This window comes from Lynx rufus, unplaced genomic scaffold (assembly GCF_022079265.1).
Source record: "Lynx rufus isolate CCGP_SWC_20201006 ecotype Redwood Valley unplaced genomic scaffold, mLynRuf1.p SCAF_1, whole genome shotgun sequence".
Classification (NCBI taxonomy): domain Eukaryota; kingdom Metazoa; phylum Chordata; class Mammalia; order Carnivora; family Felidae; genus Lynx; species Lynx rufus.
In genome coordinates this window covers 67,695,051-67,716,328 of record NW_025814823.1, presented here as the reverse complement: position 1 = coordinate 67,716,328, position 21,278 = coordinate 67,695,051, and the positions used below count along the sequence as shown (strand labels likewise).

Sequence of the window (21,278 nt, the reverse complement as noted above, 5' to 3'; positions counted from 1 at the left end):
TCAATGGGGAAAAACTGAGAGCTTTGTCACTAAGGTCAGGAACAGGGATTTCCACTCTCACCACTGTGGTTCAACTTAGTATTGGAAGTCCTAGCTCAGCAATCAGACAACAAAAAGAAATAAAAGGCACACAAGGAAGGAAGGAAGAAGTCAAACTTTCACTCTTCACAGATGACATGATACTCTACGTGGAAAACCCAAAAGACTCCACCAAAAAACTGCTAGAATTGATATATGAATTCAACAAAGTCACAGAATATAAAATCAACATAATGAAACTGGTTGCAGAAAGAGAAATTAAGAAAACAATCCCACTTACGATTGCCCCAAAAGCCTTAAGATACCTAGGAATAAACCTAATAACCAAAAAAGTAAGTTCTGTACACTATAGAAAGCTTATGAAAGAAACTGAAGAAGACACAAAGAAATGGAAAAACATTCCATGCTCACGGATTGAAGAGCAAATATTGTTAAAATGTCGACACTACAAAGCAATCTACACGTGCAATGAAATCCCCATCAAAAATAATAGCATTCTTCATAGAGCTAGAACAAATAATCCTAAAATTTGTATGGAACCAGAAAAGACCCTAAAATTTGTATGGAACCAGAAAAGACCCTGAATAGCCAAAGTAATGTTGAAAAAGAAAAGCAAAGTGGAAGCATCACAATCCTGGACTTCAAGCTGTATTCCAAAGCAGTAATCATCAAGACTGTATGGTACTGGCACAAAAACAGACGCAAAGATCATTGGAACAGAATGGAGAACCTAGATATGATATGGACCCACAAATGTATGGCCAATTAATCTTCCACAAAGCAGGAAAGAATATGGAATGGAAAAGATAGTCTCTTCAAATGGTGCTGGGAAAACTGGACAGCGACATGCAGAAGAAGGAACTTGGACCACTTTCCTATAACATACACAAAAATAAATTCAAAACGGATGGAAGACCTAAATGTGAGTCAGAAAACCATCAAAATCCTATAGGAGAACACAGGCAGCAACCTCTTTGACCTTGGCCACAGTTAACCTCTTACTTGACATGTCTCCAGAGGCAAGGGAAACAAAAGCAAAAATGAACTACTGGGACCTCATGAGGATAAAAAGCTTCTGCACTGCAAAGGAAACAGTCAACAAAACTAAAAGGCAACCAACAGAATGGGAAAAGATATTTGCAAATGACATATCAGATAAAGGGTTAGTATCCAAAAACTACGAAGAACTTATCAAACTCAACACCCAAAAACAAATAATCCAGTGAAGTAATGGGCAGAAGACAGGAACAGACACATCGAGATGGCTAACAGACACATGAAAAGATGTTCAACATCACTCATCAGGAAGTTACAAATGTTCAACATCACTCATCATCAGGGAAATACAAATCAAAACCGCACTGAGATACCACCTCACACCAGTCAGAGTGGCTCAAATTAACAACTCAGGAAACAAGAGACGTTGGCAAGAGAGAAAGGGGAACCCTCTTACACTTTTGGTAGGAATGCAGCCACTCTGGAAAACAGAATGGAGACTCCTCAAAAAATTAAACATAGAACTACCCTATTACCCAGCATTTGACTGCTAGGTATTTATCCAAAAGATACAAAAATGCTGATTCAAAGGGGCACATGCACCCCAATGTTTATAGCAGCACTATCAAAAATAGCTAAATTATGGAAAGATCCCAAATGGCTACTGACTGATGAATGGATAAAGAAGAGGTGGGGTGTGTGTGTGTGTGTGTGTGTGTGTGTGTGTGTTTGTGTGTGTGTATACAATGGAATATTATTCAGTCATCAAAAAGAAATGAAATCTTGCCATTTGCAACATTGTAGATAGAACTAGAGGGTGTTATGCTATGCAAAATAAGTCAGAGAAAGACAAATATATGATTTCACTCATGGAATTTAAGAAACACAACAGATGAACATAGGGAAGGAAAAATAAGATAAAAACAGAGAGGGAGGCAAACCATAAGACTCTTAACTACAGAGAACAAACTGAGGTCTGCTGGAGGGGAGGTGGGTAGGGGGATGGGCTAAAAGGATGACGGGCATTAAGGAGAGCACTTGTTAGGATGAGCACTGGGTGTCATATGTAAGTGGGCTCTACTCCTGAAATCAATACTACACTGTATGTTAACTTACTTGAAGTTAAATGAATAAATTTTAAAAAATAAATAAAAGTGGAAAGTCCCCCTTTTGTTTCTGTGAGGTTTGGGAGGGTTTTTTTGTTTGTTTGTTTTTTAAAGAGAGAGCAAATGCAGGGGAGGGCAAGGGAGGGGGGCGGGAGGGAGAAAGGGATGGGAGGAGGGAGAGGAGAGGAAAGAGAGGAAAGAAGAGAGAGAGGAGAGAGGGGGAGAGGGAGGGGAGAAGGAGGGGGAAGGGGAGGGAGAGAGACAACATCTTAAGCAGGCTCCATGCTCAATGTGGAAACTGACACAGGGCTCAATCCCACAACCCTGGAATCATGACCTGAGCTGAAATCAAGAGTTGGATGTTCAACTGACAGAACCACTCAGCCACCCCTCTGTGAGGTTTTAATATTGATCACAGAAAAGACATTAACTGAAGACATACCCAAAATTCAAAGAACTCACTTTTCCAGAAGGATATATCCAATGCCCAGTAAGGATTAATTTTTGCTAAAGCTTTCTTCTAAATTATGTTATTCCTAAAAGGCTACTCTAATGTTGTGATTGAGAAACAATTCTACATAATAGATTTAGGCATTTGTTAAAAAGAAGGAAACTCATTCTTATGTTTTATCATTCATCCATCCATTCAACAAATTTCTCACAACACTTGCTATGTATAAGAACGAGGCTGGGGACTCAGATGCCATCACATCCCACGACCTATCCTTCAGCCTGTTCTCAAGCACCTTCCCAAGTAGTAAGGAAAATTAAATAAACATAAAAGGACATCCAGTTTTACTGAGACCAGGAGACAGCTGCTGATTAGATTTTAATACAATTAAGTCTAATGTTTAATTTCTCTGCATATGACTGAGTACTGTGAAAACGCTGAGGTTATGAAATACTAAGGGTACAAAATACTGAGGTTATGAAAATATTAGAAATTTCAGTTTTATTTTCATAGTGGTTATCATCTAGTAACTAAGTATTTTTATAAACTACAAAAATGCAAATAATGAACAATGGGGTTTTATACAGTTGACCTTTGAACAACACAGGGTTAGGGGCACCGATGCCACCCACCCCATGCAGTCAAATCCTCATAAAACTTCTGACTCCCCCAAAACTACTAGTAGTCTACTGTTAACCAGAAGCCTTAACAATAACATAGTCAATTAACACATACTCTGTATGTTATACGTATTATATACTGTATTCTTACAATAAAGTAAGCTAGAGAAAAGAAAACGTTATTAAGAATATCATAAGGAAGAGAAAATGCATTAACAGTACTTATACAGCCCACATAAAAGTGGACCCATGCAGTTCAAATCCATTTTGTTCAAGGGTCAACTGTATATATGCCCTTTCTAGACCACTTCAGAAACAAATCCAGATGGAACAAAAATGCAGGTCTTAAAATAAGCTTCATGAGGGCATAAAGACTTTGACTGTCTCTCCAACAAATCATTTTTCAATTATAGGTAATCTATAACATCCCCCAATGAATTCAAAACACTACACTTTGTAGAGTAGCCATACAGGAAATTACAAAACTCCCTTTTAAGAATGTCTCCTTATTCCTTCAAATCAAATGAAGTGTTTCCCAGGGGTATCTAGAGGAGTTTTAGAATAGTTCAGTTGATATCTCTAGATCCTCACGGAAAACAAAGCAGAACACGTGAACTATATAAACTGAATTAAAATTATATATTCATTCCATATACTTTATCTTCCAACTCTTAAAGTGATTCTTTCATGTCAGCCACTATGTATTAATACAGAAACTGTGATTTTTATATATACAAATCAAATGATTTTCCCTTTTAGCTACAAAGTTATTACTAGATGTCTTACTATATAAAAAAATAAGTCCAACATGTTCACTCATCTTCATAAAGGAGTTCAACATCTTCATAAAGCCAAATACAAGCTGAACTTACCACTTTTTTAAAATCATCTTCTGCTTCATCAAGTTTTCCTTGTTTGAGTAATAAGTGACCTCTCTGTAATCTTGCCTAGAAAAAAGAAAGGGCATTCTGAGAACCACGCATTACCAAATTTTCTTTAAACACAAAGAATGAAACCAAATACACTAATGAACTATTAACGAAATATTTATTTTTCCAATGCCCATTTGACTTGGCACTCTTGAGAACAATTCCTGGAACCAATGAATGTGTATAATTTTTAAGCATTAAATATGCTTCTTTAAAAATACTTTTTGTGCTATATCCCCCAAAATTGAAAATATGTATCCACACAAATCTTGTACATGGATGTTCAAATCAATAGCTAAAAAGTAGAAATCACCCAAATTCCTATCAACTAATAAATCAATAAGCAAATGTGACATGCACACACACACACACACACACACACACACACACACACAATGGAATATTGCTATTGTTATTCAGCATTAAAAGGAATGAAGTACTGACACGTGCTACAACATGGGTGAACCGTGAAAACAATATGCTAAGTAAAAGAAGTCAGACACAAAAGGACAAATACTGAATGATTTCATTTATATGAAATGTCCAAATAGGCAAGCCCACACAGACAGAAAGAAAAGTGGTTGCCAGAGTCCAGGGCATAAATGGGGAGGGACTGCTAATGGGTACTCGATTTCTTTTGGGGGTGATAAAAATGTTCTGGAACTAGACAGTGGTGATGCCTGCACAACCTTGTGAATACACCAAAACACCACTGAATTATACACTTTAAAAAAGGATGAATTTGATGATATGTGAATTTTATCTCAATATTTTTTTTTTGGCCATCGTAATAACTTTTTTGTCACCACAAAAAAAAAAAAAGCTGTGTAATTTGGGACTTTACCAATCAAAGTTCTAGATATAATTTTGTTTTTATTAACTTTGGAAATATTCACTCTACTACAACCGAATAACACCTCTTCCCTTTTCCCATGCATCATTTTTCCCCCTCCATCTCTGGTATTCCTCTTCTCATGTGCATGATCCCATCTCTTCCAAGAATACCAACTCTCTGATGACCAATGTGACCATAAGACAGAAACCACACTGACATTCCACTAAAACTTAACACATTACTGGGGCGCCTGGGTGGCTCGGTCAGTTGAGTGTCCGACTTCAGCTCAGGTCATGATCTCACGGTCGATGGGTTCGAGCCCCGCATCTGGCTCTGTGCTGACAGCCCAGAGCCTGGAACCCGCTTCGGATTCTGTCTCCCTCTCTCTCTGCCCCTCCCTCACTCACACTCTGTCTCTCTCTGTCTCAAAAATAAATAAACATTAAAAACAAAAATTAAAAAAAAAACTTAACACATTACTTTGACAGTACAAAAAATTTCCCTGATCCTCTGTTAAGCGCATCAACACACATAAAAAGGAAAACGAAGCCACTTTAACTAACTAATAATACTAGGAAAATGAACTACTCAACTTTTGTGAAAGGTTGTGCTCAGTTAGCTAGGTAAAGTAACAGATTAAAAGAAAGTCTGACACTTGGCAATTCTGTCCTAAAATAATAGTAATATTTCAAACCAAACATTCACCCATATCTAATCAGTTATCCCAAGTCCTTTTTAGATTATGGCAGGATATAAACAGTAAACGGGCTACCAAATTAATTTTGAAAGCATCTAACTTATCCCATTACTTTAAGCCATTACATTAAATGCCAAACATCAGGATATCCCATTAGACTGTAAATTCCTCCATTTCTGAAGCTTGTGTGTTGGTTGCAGGGGAGGATGCCATCTAATTCAGAACTGTGTCCTTACTACAAACCACTATGTAAGTGACCTATCTCCTTTTCTTTATCTTTCCTATGACAGCCTTAATTGGAACTACTGTCAGTCACCTGACAGCCTGTTAATTCAATAGCCTCTTGATCAACTGGTTACTCAGCCTCACATCTTGCCCTACACTCCCCCCAAAAACAGAGGTCTTTCTAAGCCACAAGGATGATGTCACTGCCAAGCTTCTAAAATTCACCAAATTTACCCACTGTTCCTTTTTCACACAGATCTTTGATTCCAGGGACTTTGGATTGTTCTTACGGCCCAGTCTACTACACCACAGCAGCTTCCTATGCTCCCCAGCTATGCCTAACAGGTCGATCCTCACCTTTAAAAACAAATTACCTCTTCCAAATTTCCTTAAGTTTTCTTTAAAGAAAGTTTAGATGCACTTACTGCAGTAAAATCCATCTTCAGTTCAATCACCTTAGTTAAATCAGGAAGTGCTGCTTTTGATTTGCCCATAGCTAAAAAGACAGTAGCTCTCCGATAGTAAGCAATATAGTTATCTGGGTCACCATCTGAAAATTAAAATAATAAATATTAGCTCTTGGTAATTTCCTTAAAAACACAAATCACCTGAACCATACTAGAGTTTGCAATTCCCTTAAGGCATTTAAGAGTCTTTCCATCAATAATGGGTCCAGTTGACTAGCAAGATCACTCCAAATAAATCCAGAACAGGATTGGCAAACTGTAGTCTCTGAGCCAAATCCAACCCACAGGCTTCAAGAATATCTTTTACATTTTTAAAGAGTTGTCAAAAAATAAAAATAAAAATAAATGCACAGAGACTGTATGGCTGAAAAGCTTAAATATTCATCATCTGGCTCTTTAGAGGAAATGTTTGCCAACCTCTGATCTAAAATATTAACTATATTCGACTCACAACTTTTATAAGTATGTAATTCAGTCTTTGTCTTTACTGAAATTTCCTTAAGTTAAATACTGATTGAGGAGCACCTGGGTGGCTCAGTCAGTTAAGCATCCGACTTCAGCTCAGGCCATGATCTCATGGTTCGTGAATTCGAGCCCCTGTGTCAGGCTCTGTGTGGACAGCTTACACCCTGGAACCTACTTTAGATTCTGTGTCTCCCTTTCTCCCTGCCCTCCCCCACTCATGCTCTCTCTCTCTCTCTCAAAATAAACATTAAAAATTTTTTTTAAAAATACTGATTGAGAATGTGACTATGCTTTATTCAGAGTTAAGAAAATTATAGACTTCCAATTAAACTGACATATTAAATGTACAATCTCTGTTCCCTCACAAATTCCAATTAATATGGCAGTGAAGAAATAAAGATACAAACCTTAGGACAAAGGAGGAGAATGGAAATGAGACAAGACTAAGTTACCAATATTTGAAAGAAGGAAAACAGATGGATGATTAGGTTTTTTAGCTAATTCTACTTTATTCAGTGGAAGTAAACCTTGTGCTGCCAAACAGTCCTTCTAGAAAGCAATTTTGAAATACATATGTGTGTGTGTGTGTATGTGTGTGTATATATAGATATAGATATATAGATATATATCTTGACCAAATCCAGTCACGTGTCTTAAACAAATATTTATTTATGCACAGTTCTATCATTATAAGATTCACAACTAAAACTCTCTGAAAGTTCTACCCCTGAAGGTCTTATCATCTGAAAAACATGACCAATGGCAATCTATGACAGGATGGTTTGTCATCATTCAAAATACGGTTTTGAGCAGTTGTTAATGGCATTAACCTACCTGAACCACTGCTGAGCAAAAGAGGACAGGAGGAGAAAGTAAAGCTATAAAACCATATATGAGAGAAGATATACAAATGGCCAAAAGCACATGAAAAGATGCTTACCATCACTAATCATTAGGGAAAGGTAAATCAAAACCACAGTGAGATACCACTTCCCATCCATTAAGATGGCTACTACAAAAACAAAGGAAGGAAGGAGAGAAAGGGAGTGAGAAAAATGGGGAACAACTGCTTAATGGGTAGAGTTTCAGTTTGGGATGATGAAAAAGCTCAGGAAATGGATGGTGATGCAGGTTGCACAAATATGTGAATGCGCTTAGTGCCACTAACCCAATACACTTAAAAATGGTCAAAACAGTAAAATTTTGTAACATACTTTTCATTATACTATTTTATTAGGATCATATTTTTGAAAAGCTATGAAAACTGGGCATTTTAACAATTAAAGAACTATTTTTTCCTCAAATCTGAAACAAAAACCAAAAACAATCCATACATCCCAGCTAAGCATCACTGAAAATTTCTTTCCTGATCAATTTTGCTCAGGAGACCAGGAAAAAAAAAAAGAGCATAGTCAGCCACCTGTATATAGGGTATTTCCTACAAAATGCTATAATTAGCCTGAGGAAAAAGTAAGATATAGAGTAACTATACTTAAGAGCATAAATGATATATAATATTTTTAGGTTCAGTTTATATTTGATTTAGAATGTACAATAAATTAAAAATATGTGAGTCTGGGCAGCATAACTGGCCTGAACAATGACTTGATACCAGTCACTTTTAAGTGACTGCCTCTGAAAGTAAAAGGAAATTCACCACATGTCAACAGTAGTTATCTGGGCAGAGAGAACAGATTTTCTTCTTTATACCAAACACATTCCAAAATGTTTCATAATAAACATGGAGTGCTTTTATATTCATTAATTTAAAAAAATTTAAGTTTTCCATGACTTATTTACACTAAGCAAAAAATACTAGAAGTAACATGATTTAAGACCTGGAGTTTACATCACACATGATCATCTTCGTATGTCCAAATCCTACTCAATCTTTGAGGCACAGCTCAAATGACTCATTTGATGACACATGTGAAATATATACCTTCCATTCCCTCCATTTCCATAACATTCTATAATATAGTATACCTCTTACTGTGCCCATAACACTTATCACTCCCTCTGGTATCAATTATGTATACACACACCTCAGTCTAAAGAAAATAAAACTCCTTGAATGAATTCACTCGAGTGTCTCCATATGACCTGGCCCAAGGTATTCAAATAAAAGGAAATGGAAACAAATTCCTGATCACCACAACAAATGCCAACACTGAGACCTGCCTACGACAAGCAAGGGGCTAAAGTCAGTACAGACATGGCTTCTTTGGTCTTTCTTTCATTTCCACAGGACACTGTAGTACTCAGCGGGTCCCTGGAGCTAGCCAGCTTTCCCACAGGGTCTCCTCAGCCCTACCATACCCCAGGAGCTCCTCCCTTGCTTCTGGCTTTGATTCCTGGGTCCTTCTCATTGAGAAAGCCCAAGCAACCCTTCATGTGAAGGGCTTCTGTTCTGTTTGCTTTCCCTAGTGCCATCCTGTTGTGGACAAGGAGGAAGCACGCCAACATCAGCCCTGCCACAGACCAAGAGAAACATTTCCCAGCCTCCAGATGAATATGGTCCACTTCCCATGGGTCTTGTTTCCAGAGCCAGGTCTGTAAACCCAGGGAGCAAATGTTTTGTTGTCACACTCTGTCCAGCCCAGAAGAGGTTTTTCTCAGAGGGGACAAAAGAGGAAGGGGGCTAACGTCTCTGCTGCATTGCCCGCCCTCTGGTCCCTGCAGTCCTCCCAAGTTGGCACAGAGGGTATGACAGACACTGCCATCTCTTGCTTTTCAAAGAGTTGCTGCTTGTAGATTCTGACCTCACTGGTCCGGGTAAGCTTTCCATTTGGAGTGCTTTCCATCCAGGAGGCAAAGCAAACAAACATCTGGTCACCCAGTTCCCTTTCTCCCTGCCAGCCACCCCACGCAGGGATACCAGAGAACAGACCTGGCTCTTAAAAAGATGTGCCTCACCAGGATATTCAGATCATTCTCCCATATGAAATCAGCAATGGCATGTTGAAAAACAGATGTCGGTTATTTTGACTTCTGTATCTAGTTCTTCCAAGAAAAAAAAAAAAAAAAGAATGCTTAATGCTAGCATTGGGCAACTTATCAGAAGGTACCTACACTTCTATTTGGGGAAAAACTGACCATTTCAGTCCATGCAGAAAAACCTCTAATGAGGATTACATATGACAAAGCTTTTAAGTATTTGATTACACATATATTAAAAAATGTTTGGGGTGCCTGGGTGGCTCAGTCGGTTAAACGGCCGACTTCGGCTCGGGTCATGATCTCGCACTCTGTGAGTTCGAGCCCCGCATCGGGCTCTGTGCTGACAGCTCAGAGCCTGGAGGCTGTTTCGGATTCTGTGTCTCCCTCTCTCTCTGACCCTCCCCCGTTCATGCTCTGTCTCTCCCTGTCTCAAAAATAAATAAACGTTAAAAAAAATTTTTTTTAAAAAATAAAAAATAAAAAATGTTTATATACAATAATCTGGAGCACTTTCATTTACTTTATTCTTCAGTTTTTAGGTATTTTTAAGATATGAAATCAGATTAGAGACCCATTTTATAACAATGAACCTACAAAATTGAGTAATAAATGACAATGGCTCAACATATCAATCAGAATCAATGTTCTGAGTGCCTGGGTGGCTCAGTCATTAAGTATCTGACTCAGGCTCAGGTCATGATCTCACAGTTCATGAGTTTGAGTCTCACACTGGCCGAGCCCTGCTTCAGATGAGCACTAACCCTGCTTCAGGAGAGCCCCCACTTCTCTCTCTCTCTCTTTCCTCCCCCACCTCCCACTGCCCCTCCTGGGATTTTCTCTCTCTGCCCCTCCTTCACTTGCTCTCTCTCTCTCAAAATAAATAAGTGTGCTCTTTTTTTTTTCTTTTTTTTTCATGTTTTCAGTGAACACCTTGTTTTGTTTCTTAATATAATTTATTGTCAAGTTAGCTAACATACAGTGCATACAGTGTGCTCTTGGTTTCAGGTATAGATTCCTGTGATCCATCGCTTACATAAAACACCCAGTGCACATCCCAACAAGTCCATCCGCAAAGCCCATCACCCATTTTCCCCTCTCCGCTGCCCCTCTCATCAACCCTCTGTTCCCTGCATTTAAGAGTCTCTTATGGTTTGCCTCTCTCTGTTTGAAACTATTTTTTCCCCTTCCCTTCCCTTCCCCCCATGGTCTTTTGTTAAGTTTCTCAAGTTCCACATATGAGTGAAAACATGAGATCTGTCTCTGACTTACTTCACCCAGCATGATACCCTCCAATTCCATCCACGTTGTTACAAATGGCAGGATTTCATTCTTTCTCATTGCCAAATAGTATTCCATTGTATATATAAACCACATCTTCTTTGTCCATTCATCAGTTAATGGACATTTGGGCTCTTTCTATAATTTGGCTATTGTTGAAAGCGCTGCTATAAACATTAGGGTACATGTGCCCCTATGAATCAGCACTCCTGTATCTTTTGTATAAATTCCTAGTAGTGCTATTGCTGGGTCATAGGGTAGTTCTATTTTTAATTTTTTAAGAAACCTCCACACTGTTTTCCAGAGGGGCTGTACCAGTTTGCATTCCCACCAACAGTGCAAGAGGGTTCCCATTTCTTCACATCCTCGCCAGCATCTGTTGTTTACTGAGTTGTTAATTTTAGCCACTCTGACTGGTGTGAGGTGGTATCTCAGTGTGGTTTTGATTTGTATTTCCCTGATGAGGAGTGACGTTGAGCATCTTTTCATGTGCCTGTTGGCCATCTGGATGTCTTCTTTAGAGAAGTGTCTATTCATGTCTTCTGCCCATTTCTTACTGGATTATTTGTTTTTTGGGTGTTGAGTTTGGTAAGTTCTTTATAGTTTTTGGATACTAATCTTTTATCTGATATGTCATATGCAAATATCTTCTTCTATTCTGTCAGTCGCCTTTTAGTTTTGTTGATTATTTCCTTTGCAGTGCAGAAGCTTTTTATCTTGATGAGGTCCCAATAGTTAATTTGTCCTTTTATTTCCCTTGCCTTCAAATCAATGTTCTTAGTCGTACGAGGTCACATGAATGGCAAAACAAAATAGTTTTCCCTAGATCTTCATCTTAAAATACCAACAGTTCCTAGAACTAGTGTCCATTCCTGTATCATTGTGCATGAAGTAGCAACTGAACAAGGATCGGTTTAAAAATTCATGCTTGGGGCACCTGGGTGGCTCAGTCGGTTGAGTGTCCGACTTCAGCTCAGGTCATGATCTCACGGTCCGTGAGTACGAGCCCCGCGTCAGGCTCTGGGCTGATGGCTCAGAGCCTGGAGCCTGCTTCCGATTCTGTGTCTCCCTCTCTCTCTGCCCCTCCCCCATTCATGCTCTGTCTCTCTCTGTCTCAAAAATAAATAAACATTAAAAAAAAATTAAAAAAATAAATAAAATTCATGCTTAATTTCTCATAAAACAACATCTGACAACCTTGAAAGTAATCACTTATCCTGTTATCCATTCAATACACAATACAGTTCATTATTTAAAATACTTGCAAGCCTATCTATAGAAATACTAGATTTCATGTGAAAACATGCCATTCAAATTGTTATACTCGTTTATTAGAAACTTGAACATGAGAGATGGATTTAAGGTCTAATCTTCAAACTACTATTCAAATATGAAAATATAAGCTGTAATAAAATACAACTAATGAAGAAAATACATCAGAAAGCCAATTACAAATGATGCTATAAACAGTGGTAGTGGAAAACAGAAAGACCACACTTGTCTAAATACAGAAAAATGTTATTCTTGCTCCCAGCTAACCCAACTCTATCCCTTCATTTAAACTTTTACTGAGCACCTACCAGAGAGTAAAATAATAATGGCAAAATAGGATACTACCTATCTTTAAGATGTGTGTGTGTGTGTGTGTGTGTGTGTCTCTCTCTCTCTCACACACACACACACACACACACACACACACACACACACACACAGAGGAATATTACTCAGCCATAAAAAAAGACTTAAATCTTGCCATTTGCAACATCATGGATGGACCTAAAAGGTATTATGCTTTATGCTAACTGAAATAAATCAGGAAAAGATAAATACCATACGATTTCATTTATTTTATTTTTAAAGGTTTTAGTTTTAATAAACCTCTACACTCAACATGGGGCTTGAACTCACAACCCCAAGATCAAGAGTCACATGCTCTACCAACTGAGCCAGCTAGGCACCCTCCATACGATTTCACTTATATGTAGAATCTAAAAAACAGCATAAGCAAACAAACAACAGACTCTTAAATATAGAGAGCAAACTGATGACTACTGGATGGGGTGGGGTAGAGAGATGGGTAAAATAGATAAAAAGAATTATTTATTTTATAAAAAAGAGATGAAACACACAGTAGGGGAATATACTCAATAATACTATAATAATGTTGTATGATGACATGACTACACTTATTGTGGTGAGCACTGAATCATGTGTAGAATTGTCAATCACTATGTTGTCCATCCACCTGAAACTAACATTGTATACTAATTATACTTCAATAAAAATAATGACAATGGTAATAACAACAATGAGATTCTACCTATCCTTAAGAAGTTCACAATCTTTTGCATTAGAACATGATGTTTAAAAAGTCATTAAGGTACTTTCTTTCCTTCTGTCTAAATGTGAATAGTAAATGCCCATCCCCATTTCACAAATGAGGTCCAAATGTGATGAGAAAGCACCATGATACGTTTGTGACAAATAAATGTAGGCATAGGTTTTGTTTTTTGATTTAGCAAAACTATAAATGTGATACTGACTTTCTTACCAAGCAAATAGAGAAAACTATCATTTCAGACATGCCTACCATTTAATCCACCACATTAGACAGCCATTCCTGCCCGATATAGCTCAGACATTCTGTTAGGTCTATCAAAAAAGTGATTTCAGGGGCGCCTGGGTGGCGCAGTCGGTTAAGCGTCCGACTTCGGCCAGGTCATGATCTCGCGGTCCGTGAGTTCGAGCCCCGCGTCGGGCTCTGGGCTGATGGCTCAGAGCCTGGAGCCTGTTTCCGGTTCTGTGTCTCCCTCTCTCTCTGCCCCTCCCCCGTTCATGCTCTGTCTCTCTCTGTCCCAAAAATAAATAAACGTTGAAAAAAAAAAATTTAAAAAAAAAAAAAAAAGTGATTTCAGACCCTAGAATTCATTATTTCCTTAAGACCATGCAGCGGGAATGAGAGTCAGGTCATTTTCACATTGCACTGCAGTTTTCTCTAATGATAAATCTCTAAACAATACTTGTGTCTGACTACTTCATAACACTGAAATGGATGCAACTGTTTTAGAAGACTAATTGGAAAGTGATAATCAACATCCTTCCTTAAATCACAGTTTCCGACAGATCAAGAATATTTCCCCATCTTAAATCTTAAAACTCCTGCCAAAAAATATTCATATGCCAGATACAAAACAACTTCATATCACTGATAGACCCGTACCACTCTGTAGGAACAATGTGACGCTACTGAATTTTTATACATAAACCTTTTATTGTGTTAAAAATGTAATCATAAAATATACCAAGCCCAAGTAATTTTCAAAATGCACCTAGTAATTTTTCAAGAATGAAAATGGAAGGGTGTCACAACCATAAATAATGTCAACTACAGCATTATAATAAGAAATGATCCATTGATACTTACAATGCTGCCAGCCAAATTCTATTACAAACTTTCACATCAATTTCTAATCACAGAAGTTAAATAAAGTACATCACAAAATTTAGAAGCTGGGAAGTGTAACAAATGAATAAACATTTAATGAACTCTTTTACACAGTTTAAAGCAATGTATTAAACCATGGGTGATATTTCACCACAGAAGATTGGCATATATTTTACAGCAGCCCAGCTCTACCGCCTACAGCAACAAGCACACAACTTGTTAGTCTACAAGTCAGGAGACCCGGACAAATTCACTGTTGGTGAGACGCTCTCCCTAACTCACTGGGCTACCTGAAGCAGCCAGTGTGGCCATGCTAAATGTGAGGTCTGGTAAACCAGACAACTGAAACAGAGGATCTAACGTTCTTTTCTGATAAACACACTTTTAATAGGAGGGTCAGTAGGCCATGACACCACCACCCCCCTCACCATCTCCTGTATACTGCCATCATATACAATTTAATCTTTGTGTTCTACAGTTGGCTATAATCTGTGTTTGACACAAACTAAGATGATGAATGTCCCAAACTACACAGGTCTTTCTGAGAAATTAAGACATGTGAACATTCTGAGAATTGTTGTAAGTCGCCAAATCATGACGAACAAAAGGGCACATAGCTCTACAGCTCTCTGAACTCTGAATGCACTAGCACTGCTTCACTTTCTCCCTTCGCCGAATTTCACAAATAAATTATCAGTTCTTAGCTTTACTAACTGACATCTGACAATGAATATAATATTTTATTGGGTATTTTGGGGAAGAACCATCTCAAGAGTTCAAGTACAGCAGTGAAGCTAAAGAAAAGCAAGAAGTCATTTTAAACGACCGTAACAATATGCCATGGCCTTAACGTTTCTGCTAAAAGGGAGATTTAAAAAAGCAAATAATATGGGGCGCCTGGGTGGCGCAGTCGGTTAAGCGTCCGACTTCAGCCAGGTCACGATCTCGCGGTCCGGGAGTTCGAGCCCCGCGTCAGGCTCTGGGCTGATGGCTCAGAGCCTGGAGCCTGTTTCCGATTCTGTGTCTCCCTCTCTCTCTCTGCCCCTCCCCCGTTCATGCTCTGTCTCTCTCTGTCCGAAAAATAAATAAACGTTGAAAAAAATAAATAAATAAAATAAAATAAAATAAAAAAGCAAATAATAAAGTAGAAAATAGGTAGGAGGTGTAAGTTTCTGCAAATATTCTTGCAGTACTAGGGAAGAATCAATATTTTTTAAGACACACTTTATCTAAGACAATAATTGAAATTTTTTTAATTACCACGCTGCAGCAGAGCTCAAACCACCAGAACAGTGTGGACTCAGTAATGACATGGTCATTTAGTATATGGTCTCCAGTGAAAATTAACTGGTACAAATTGCTGTGCCGATTACCTACCACCTCCCAAGGTGAGCTAATTGCTAAAATGAAAAAACCTACCTAACAGAAATTTCACATAGTTAAGAAAATTCTATTAACATATCAAGTCTGTTTTTTAAAAGTCTTAATTTTCAGAGATATAAAAACTGTATTTCTACAGATCCTACATGTGTGATTGTACCCTATTTTCAAAAAAAAATCTTTATATACATTATTCTCACCAATCTTCACAAAAAATCCTTTTAGGTGGCACAGTGAAAACTGCTAGGAATATGCAGGTAACTTGTTTAAGTCTATATTTACTTACATAACTTAACCAATAATCATAGGATTATCAAGTGGCAAAGCCAAGATTAAAAACCTTGGTTTCCTGTTATTCCAGAGGGTTAATAATACCAGTAATAAAAGTGTGAGTTTACAAAAAAGCATTAAGAAAAATACTGCCAAACCAAAATCTAATTATGTTCTGTTTACAAAGTAAATTACAGGAGTGGGATGATCATTCTTCTGGTGAGATCTTTCTCTTATCAAAAACATAGAAAAAAATAAAAAAACCCACCTCATTACCCTACAGGTTAACTTGTCACTCTTAACCATCCCAAATAAAGGTGAGAATGTATAATTTAAGAGAGGATTCCAAAAAGTCAGTGTCAGAAAGTCCTGCACAAAAGCATAGAGAAAATCCTTTAAGCCCTCACTTAGAACCTATTTATTGTGGCCATCTCGTTTCTCTCAGTCCCAATAGATTAAAAGCTGCAGAGAGTAGAAACTATAGACAAACATAAGTGAGCAACAGGATGTCCAGCCTAAGGGAGTGAGGAAGTTTGACCAACACAGAAGAGGCAACGGACTGCAGGAACCCCCAAGGGCCTCAAAGTAAAAGAACTATACTTCTGATCTCAAGTCATCAAGAAAATTAAACCGTCTTTAGTGAAATCTTTTGGGGGGGGGTAAAAAACTATATAATACAGTGAGAAAAGCTTTCTGTCAAAATTATCTTGACTTGGGGCGCCTGGGTGGCTCTATCAGTTGGGTGTCCGACTTCAGCTCAGGTCATGATCTCACAGTCTGTGGGTTCGAGCCCCGCATCGGGCTCTGTGCTGACAGCCTGGAGCCTGCTTCAGATTTTGTGTCTCCCTCTCTCTCTCTGCCCCTCCCCTGCTCTTGCTCTGTCTCTCTCAAAAATAAATAAAGGTTAAAAAAAAAATCTTAAAAAAAAAATTATCTTGACTTATTCTTGATACTTACAGTAGAAAATGTAGTTATCTGGAAAATTCTCTTGTGTTAGATACATATGCATTTAAGTGTTGTGTATTTATTTATTAATCTATTTCACCCAAAATCCTGCAAATATTTTTAAATGTTTTCTTTCAACATTAAATAATGTTTATTTTAAATGTTATCCAAATGCTATTAACTAGAAATAACTAGGATGGCCACTGAGGGTTTTGGTTCCAAGATACAAACCTACTGCAGCATGAAACTGAGATAAAGCATCAGCTAGTTGTCCAGCTGCAAGTAATTTCTTGCCCAATTCAAGATGTTTCTCAACATCTGCATTTACTCCACATTCAGCACCTAAAAACAACAACAAAAATCAGTTAACTCTCCATGACCAAGATTCAATTCTGAATAAAATGTTAAAAATACAGTTATCTCCCTCAAGCATTTGCCCAGATAAGAGTCACAGAAGCCAAAGACATAGCTTTAGCTATAGAAAAGGTAACTTAATAAAGCACAGTGCTTCATTTAAAGCATATAAGCCACCCAAAAATACACCCTGGTCATATCAAAAGAATGTAACTGTCTCCAAAATATAAGGGAAACTGCATAACCCAGTAGTAAAAATACATCGAACAACAAAGTCAGAATTCCTTTGTTAAACTAGAATCTCATTTTAATGGGTATTATCACCAAGTCCACTCTAATATTCAAGTACTAATTAAGCATCTACAATGCATCAGGCACTATTCTAGGTATTTGGGATAAGTGAGCAAAACACACACACACACACACACACACACACACACACACACACACACACACACACCTCTGCCACTCACGGCACCTGACATTATGAAGGGAGAAGGCAGACACGAGAAATACATACACTACACAGTATGTTAGGTGAGAAGTACCACGGAAAAAGTCAAGCCACATGAGGGCACCAGAAGTGCTGGTGCTTCCAGTATTAAAGAACATGGTCAAGGGCGGGCCTCATGGAGAAGCTGACATCTGAGCAAACACAAAGGAAAGGAAGGAACTCACCAGGCAGATATGTAGAAAAAGAACTTTCTAAGAGGAACCAGTTAGTGCAAGGGCCCTAAGTCAGGAGAATCCCAGCTTATGTTTCAGAAACAGCAGGGAGACCAGGATGGCTACCCCAGAGCCAACAAGGAAAACAGTACTAGAAGATGAGGTCAAGAAGCAGAGGGCCATGTACAGCTTTGGTTTCACTCTGGGTAAAATGGGGAGCTCGTGAGGAACTGTGAGTAAAATAACCTCCTCTGACTGACTAGGCCAGTTATCAATGTGCTACCTCTCTCCTCTGAATTCATCTTTCAGGACCTGGCTTTAAAAATGGACTGGAGTTTTTAAGCATTTCTTCTTTATACTGAGTACAATATTACACTCTGTCAAGTAAAAGGTACTGAAGGGGCACTGCAGGAAAGACACCTTCAGGGTCTTGTTGCTATCTTTATTTTGTTCTGGTTCCTACTGCACGGTACCTATGGGGAGGATACCCAGTGGCTCCCAGTCCTAGCCATATGCCCCTGGGTCCAGTCCCTCAGCAACCTGGTAGCCTTGACCAGGCACTACCTCCCAATGAGGACACCATGAAGTCCAGGTTTTATGCCCACACACAGCATCCTGACTCCCCCCCCCACACACACACACACAGAGGCCAACCAACCCGGGTTCAACTACACTTAAGAGGGTTATTTCCTGCTTGCCCAGCTACAGTGGACCAGCTCTAATCTCAGCAACTCAGCAAACTTTTCTACCAGCAACTTAAGGTTGTACCTCTACCTTCTCTAATAAGATCTTAAACCCAAGACTTTAGTAGTTCACCCCTCTAAGTTGGCTCTTCTTTGGGGACCATCTGTTAGCCCCAGAGTATCCTTTAGAGCTCCCTTTACATCTTTATAGTTATTCTCCTATCATAGCGTAACAATTCTTTATATTAAACTTCCCTCTTTTAAATTACTCTGTGGTCTCTGTCTCCTGAATGGATCCAGACTTATATACAGTTGGCACTGGGGAATGGTCCTAGCAGACCCACAAAGACAGGATTTAAGGACAAGTTTGGTCATATCCTTGAGCTTGAATGTAGTGATGAGCTCATTGTCAATGAGAAATAAGATGTCAGTAATCCATAGCAGGTATTAGAATCATAATTAATCAAGATACCATTTGTGGTTGACAGTAATCCCATGCTAACTAGAAAACCGAGACTGTTGTTGCACTTGACCCCAATAATAGTAGTGATGAAGGTAAGGACTGTGGTTCGGGGGGATTCTTCTGAGTGCATTAGAGCACTTTCAGAGACAAAGAAAGAAGCAGCTCAGCCCGAGCCCTCAGCTCAAGTCTCTTTCTGCGAGCTTCCATGTCAGCCCTAAAACAATTTCTTATTTTTGTAGCCACACAGCCGATTGAGCTGAAAATCAAACACAAAATTGAATGTAACGTGTGTAGAAGGGTGCATATGGAAACTAAGAAGCCAAAGCATTTCTCATTTATGGTGAGCATGAGGTTCCACTATTCAGATACTTAGAATGATGCTAAAATAGACACTGCCCGAAAAAAATTCAGAACAATCATCACTTGGGAAGGTGGGAGAAAGGACAGACTGGGAAAGGGCAGATGAGAACCTTCTGGGGTGATAATGTTGTAATCTTGATAGAGGTTTGGGTACACAGGGAGGTGCAGTTATCAAAACTCAGCAAATAGACACTTAAAATATGGACATTTTATTATACATAAATTTTACCCCCCAAAAAGCTGTTGATGATATGCATGTTAAAGTGTTTAGGGAAATCTGCACGGATATTATGAAATATATATATTTATGTTTGTGTATTTATTTTGAGTGGGGGAAGAGACAGAAAGAGAGGGAGAGATAATCCCAAGCAAGCTCCACACTGTCAGCGCAGAGCCCCATACAGGGCTCGATCTCACAAACCATGAGATCATGACCTGAGCCAAAATCAAGAATCAGACGATTAACCAACTGAGCTACCCAGGTGCCCCTTGAAATATATTTTTTTGAAAGGAATTAATGGGTAGAGAAATGCCCAGATAAATATGCGTTAAAACCAAGTATGATAATTATATTAATGGCAGAATCGAGATGATGGATATAGGAGCATACATTACAAAATTCTTTCAACTTTATGAAATGTTTTAATAATACAATTTTCGGAAAATATACAATATAGTGTTGTAGTGGGGGAATACACGCAGGGTGCTGTAAGGACACAAGTTAGGGCACCTAACACCTATAGTTAAATAAAATTTAAAATTTGGGGTGCCTGGTTGGCTTGGTGGGTTGATTGTCCAACTCTTAATTTCAACTAAGGTCATGATCCCAGGGTCATGGGATGGAGTCCTGTGTCAGGCTCTGTGCTGAGCATGGAGGCTGCTTAAGATTCTTAAGATTCATTCATTTCTCTCTCTCTCTCTCTCCCTCCCTCCCTCCCTCCCTCCCTCTCCTCCTCTCCCCTGCTCTTTCTCTCAAAAATAAATTTTTTAAAAAATGAAAACAATTTCAATTTCTCAGTCATTAGTCGCAGTTTAAGTGCTGGAAAGCTACCGGCTAGTCCAGGAAACAGTGCACATAATATTGAACACTTCCCATCATCATAGAAAGTTCTACTGGACGGCACTGAGGGGGGTTTTACTGAAGTATCACCCGAAACCCAAAGGAAAAATGGGGACAATACCGCCTGCATGAAAAAGCCTTAAGAGGGAAAAAAAACCAACACTCCAAACACAAAGAACATCACATTTAAATGCCCAGACGGAAGAGAATTAATGAGGCTTTCAGAGAAATTAAAGTCCTGCATTTCAGCTCTCTCTCCTCTCCATCATGATTTAATTATTCTGGAGTGGGTCACTTTAAGTGCTAGGTGAGTCTCATAAATAGCCAGCACGGAAGAGGGAAATTATAAGGTATCCTGTTACAACAACCCAGGTAACTTGACAGCGAGGCGATCGAGTGTGGAGTAGGAGTGTGGAGGAGAAGCCATGAAAAAAAAGAAGAGTAGATTGCTCAGAGGAACAGAAGAGAGAAAGACAACTACACATGACTTGCGGTGACCGGCTGGATGTGGAGGGCGGGTGAAGAAAGACCAGGAGTGCAGGGTCCAGGATATCCACAACAATGTGGGCAACTATGTGAGCCTGCCACTTTAGCCATCAAAAGC

At 38.7% G+C, this 21,278-nt stretch overlaps 1 protein-coding gene across 2 annotated transcripts in view; it reads right to left on the bottom strand.

The window, feature by feature from the left end:
- DNAJC3 (DnaJ heat shock protein family (Hsp40) member C3) overlaps positions 1–21,278 on the bottom strand; it is a 90,654-nt gene that overhangs the window by 55,072 nt on the left and 14,304 nt on the right. The window contains exons 2-4 of one of the 2 annotated variants that reach the window (XM_047081105.1): positions 17,320–17,430; positions 6,324–6,448; positions 4,085–4,159 (exon numbers count right to left, since the gene is read on the bottom strand). In XM_047081105.1, coding sequence (XP_046937061.1) covers positions 4,085–4,159; positions 6,324–6,448; positions 17,320–17,430 — 311 coding nt within the window. Of the gene's footprint in view, positions 1–4,084; positions 4,160–6,323; positions 6,449–9,720; positions 9,827–17,319; positions 17,431–21,278 lie in introns of those variants that run through there. The other variant, XM_047081115.1, reaches the window with a different exon arrangement.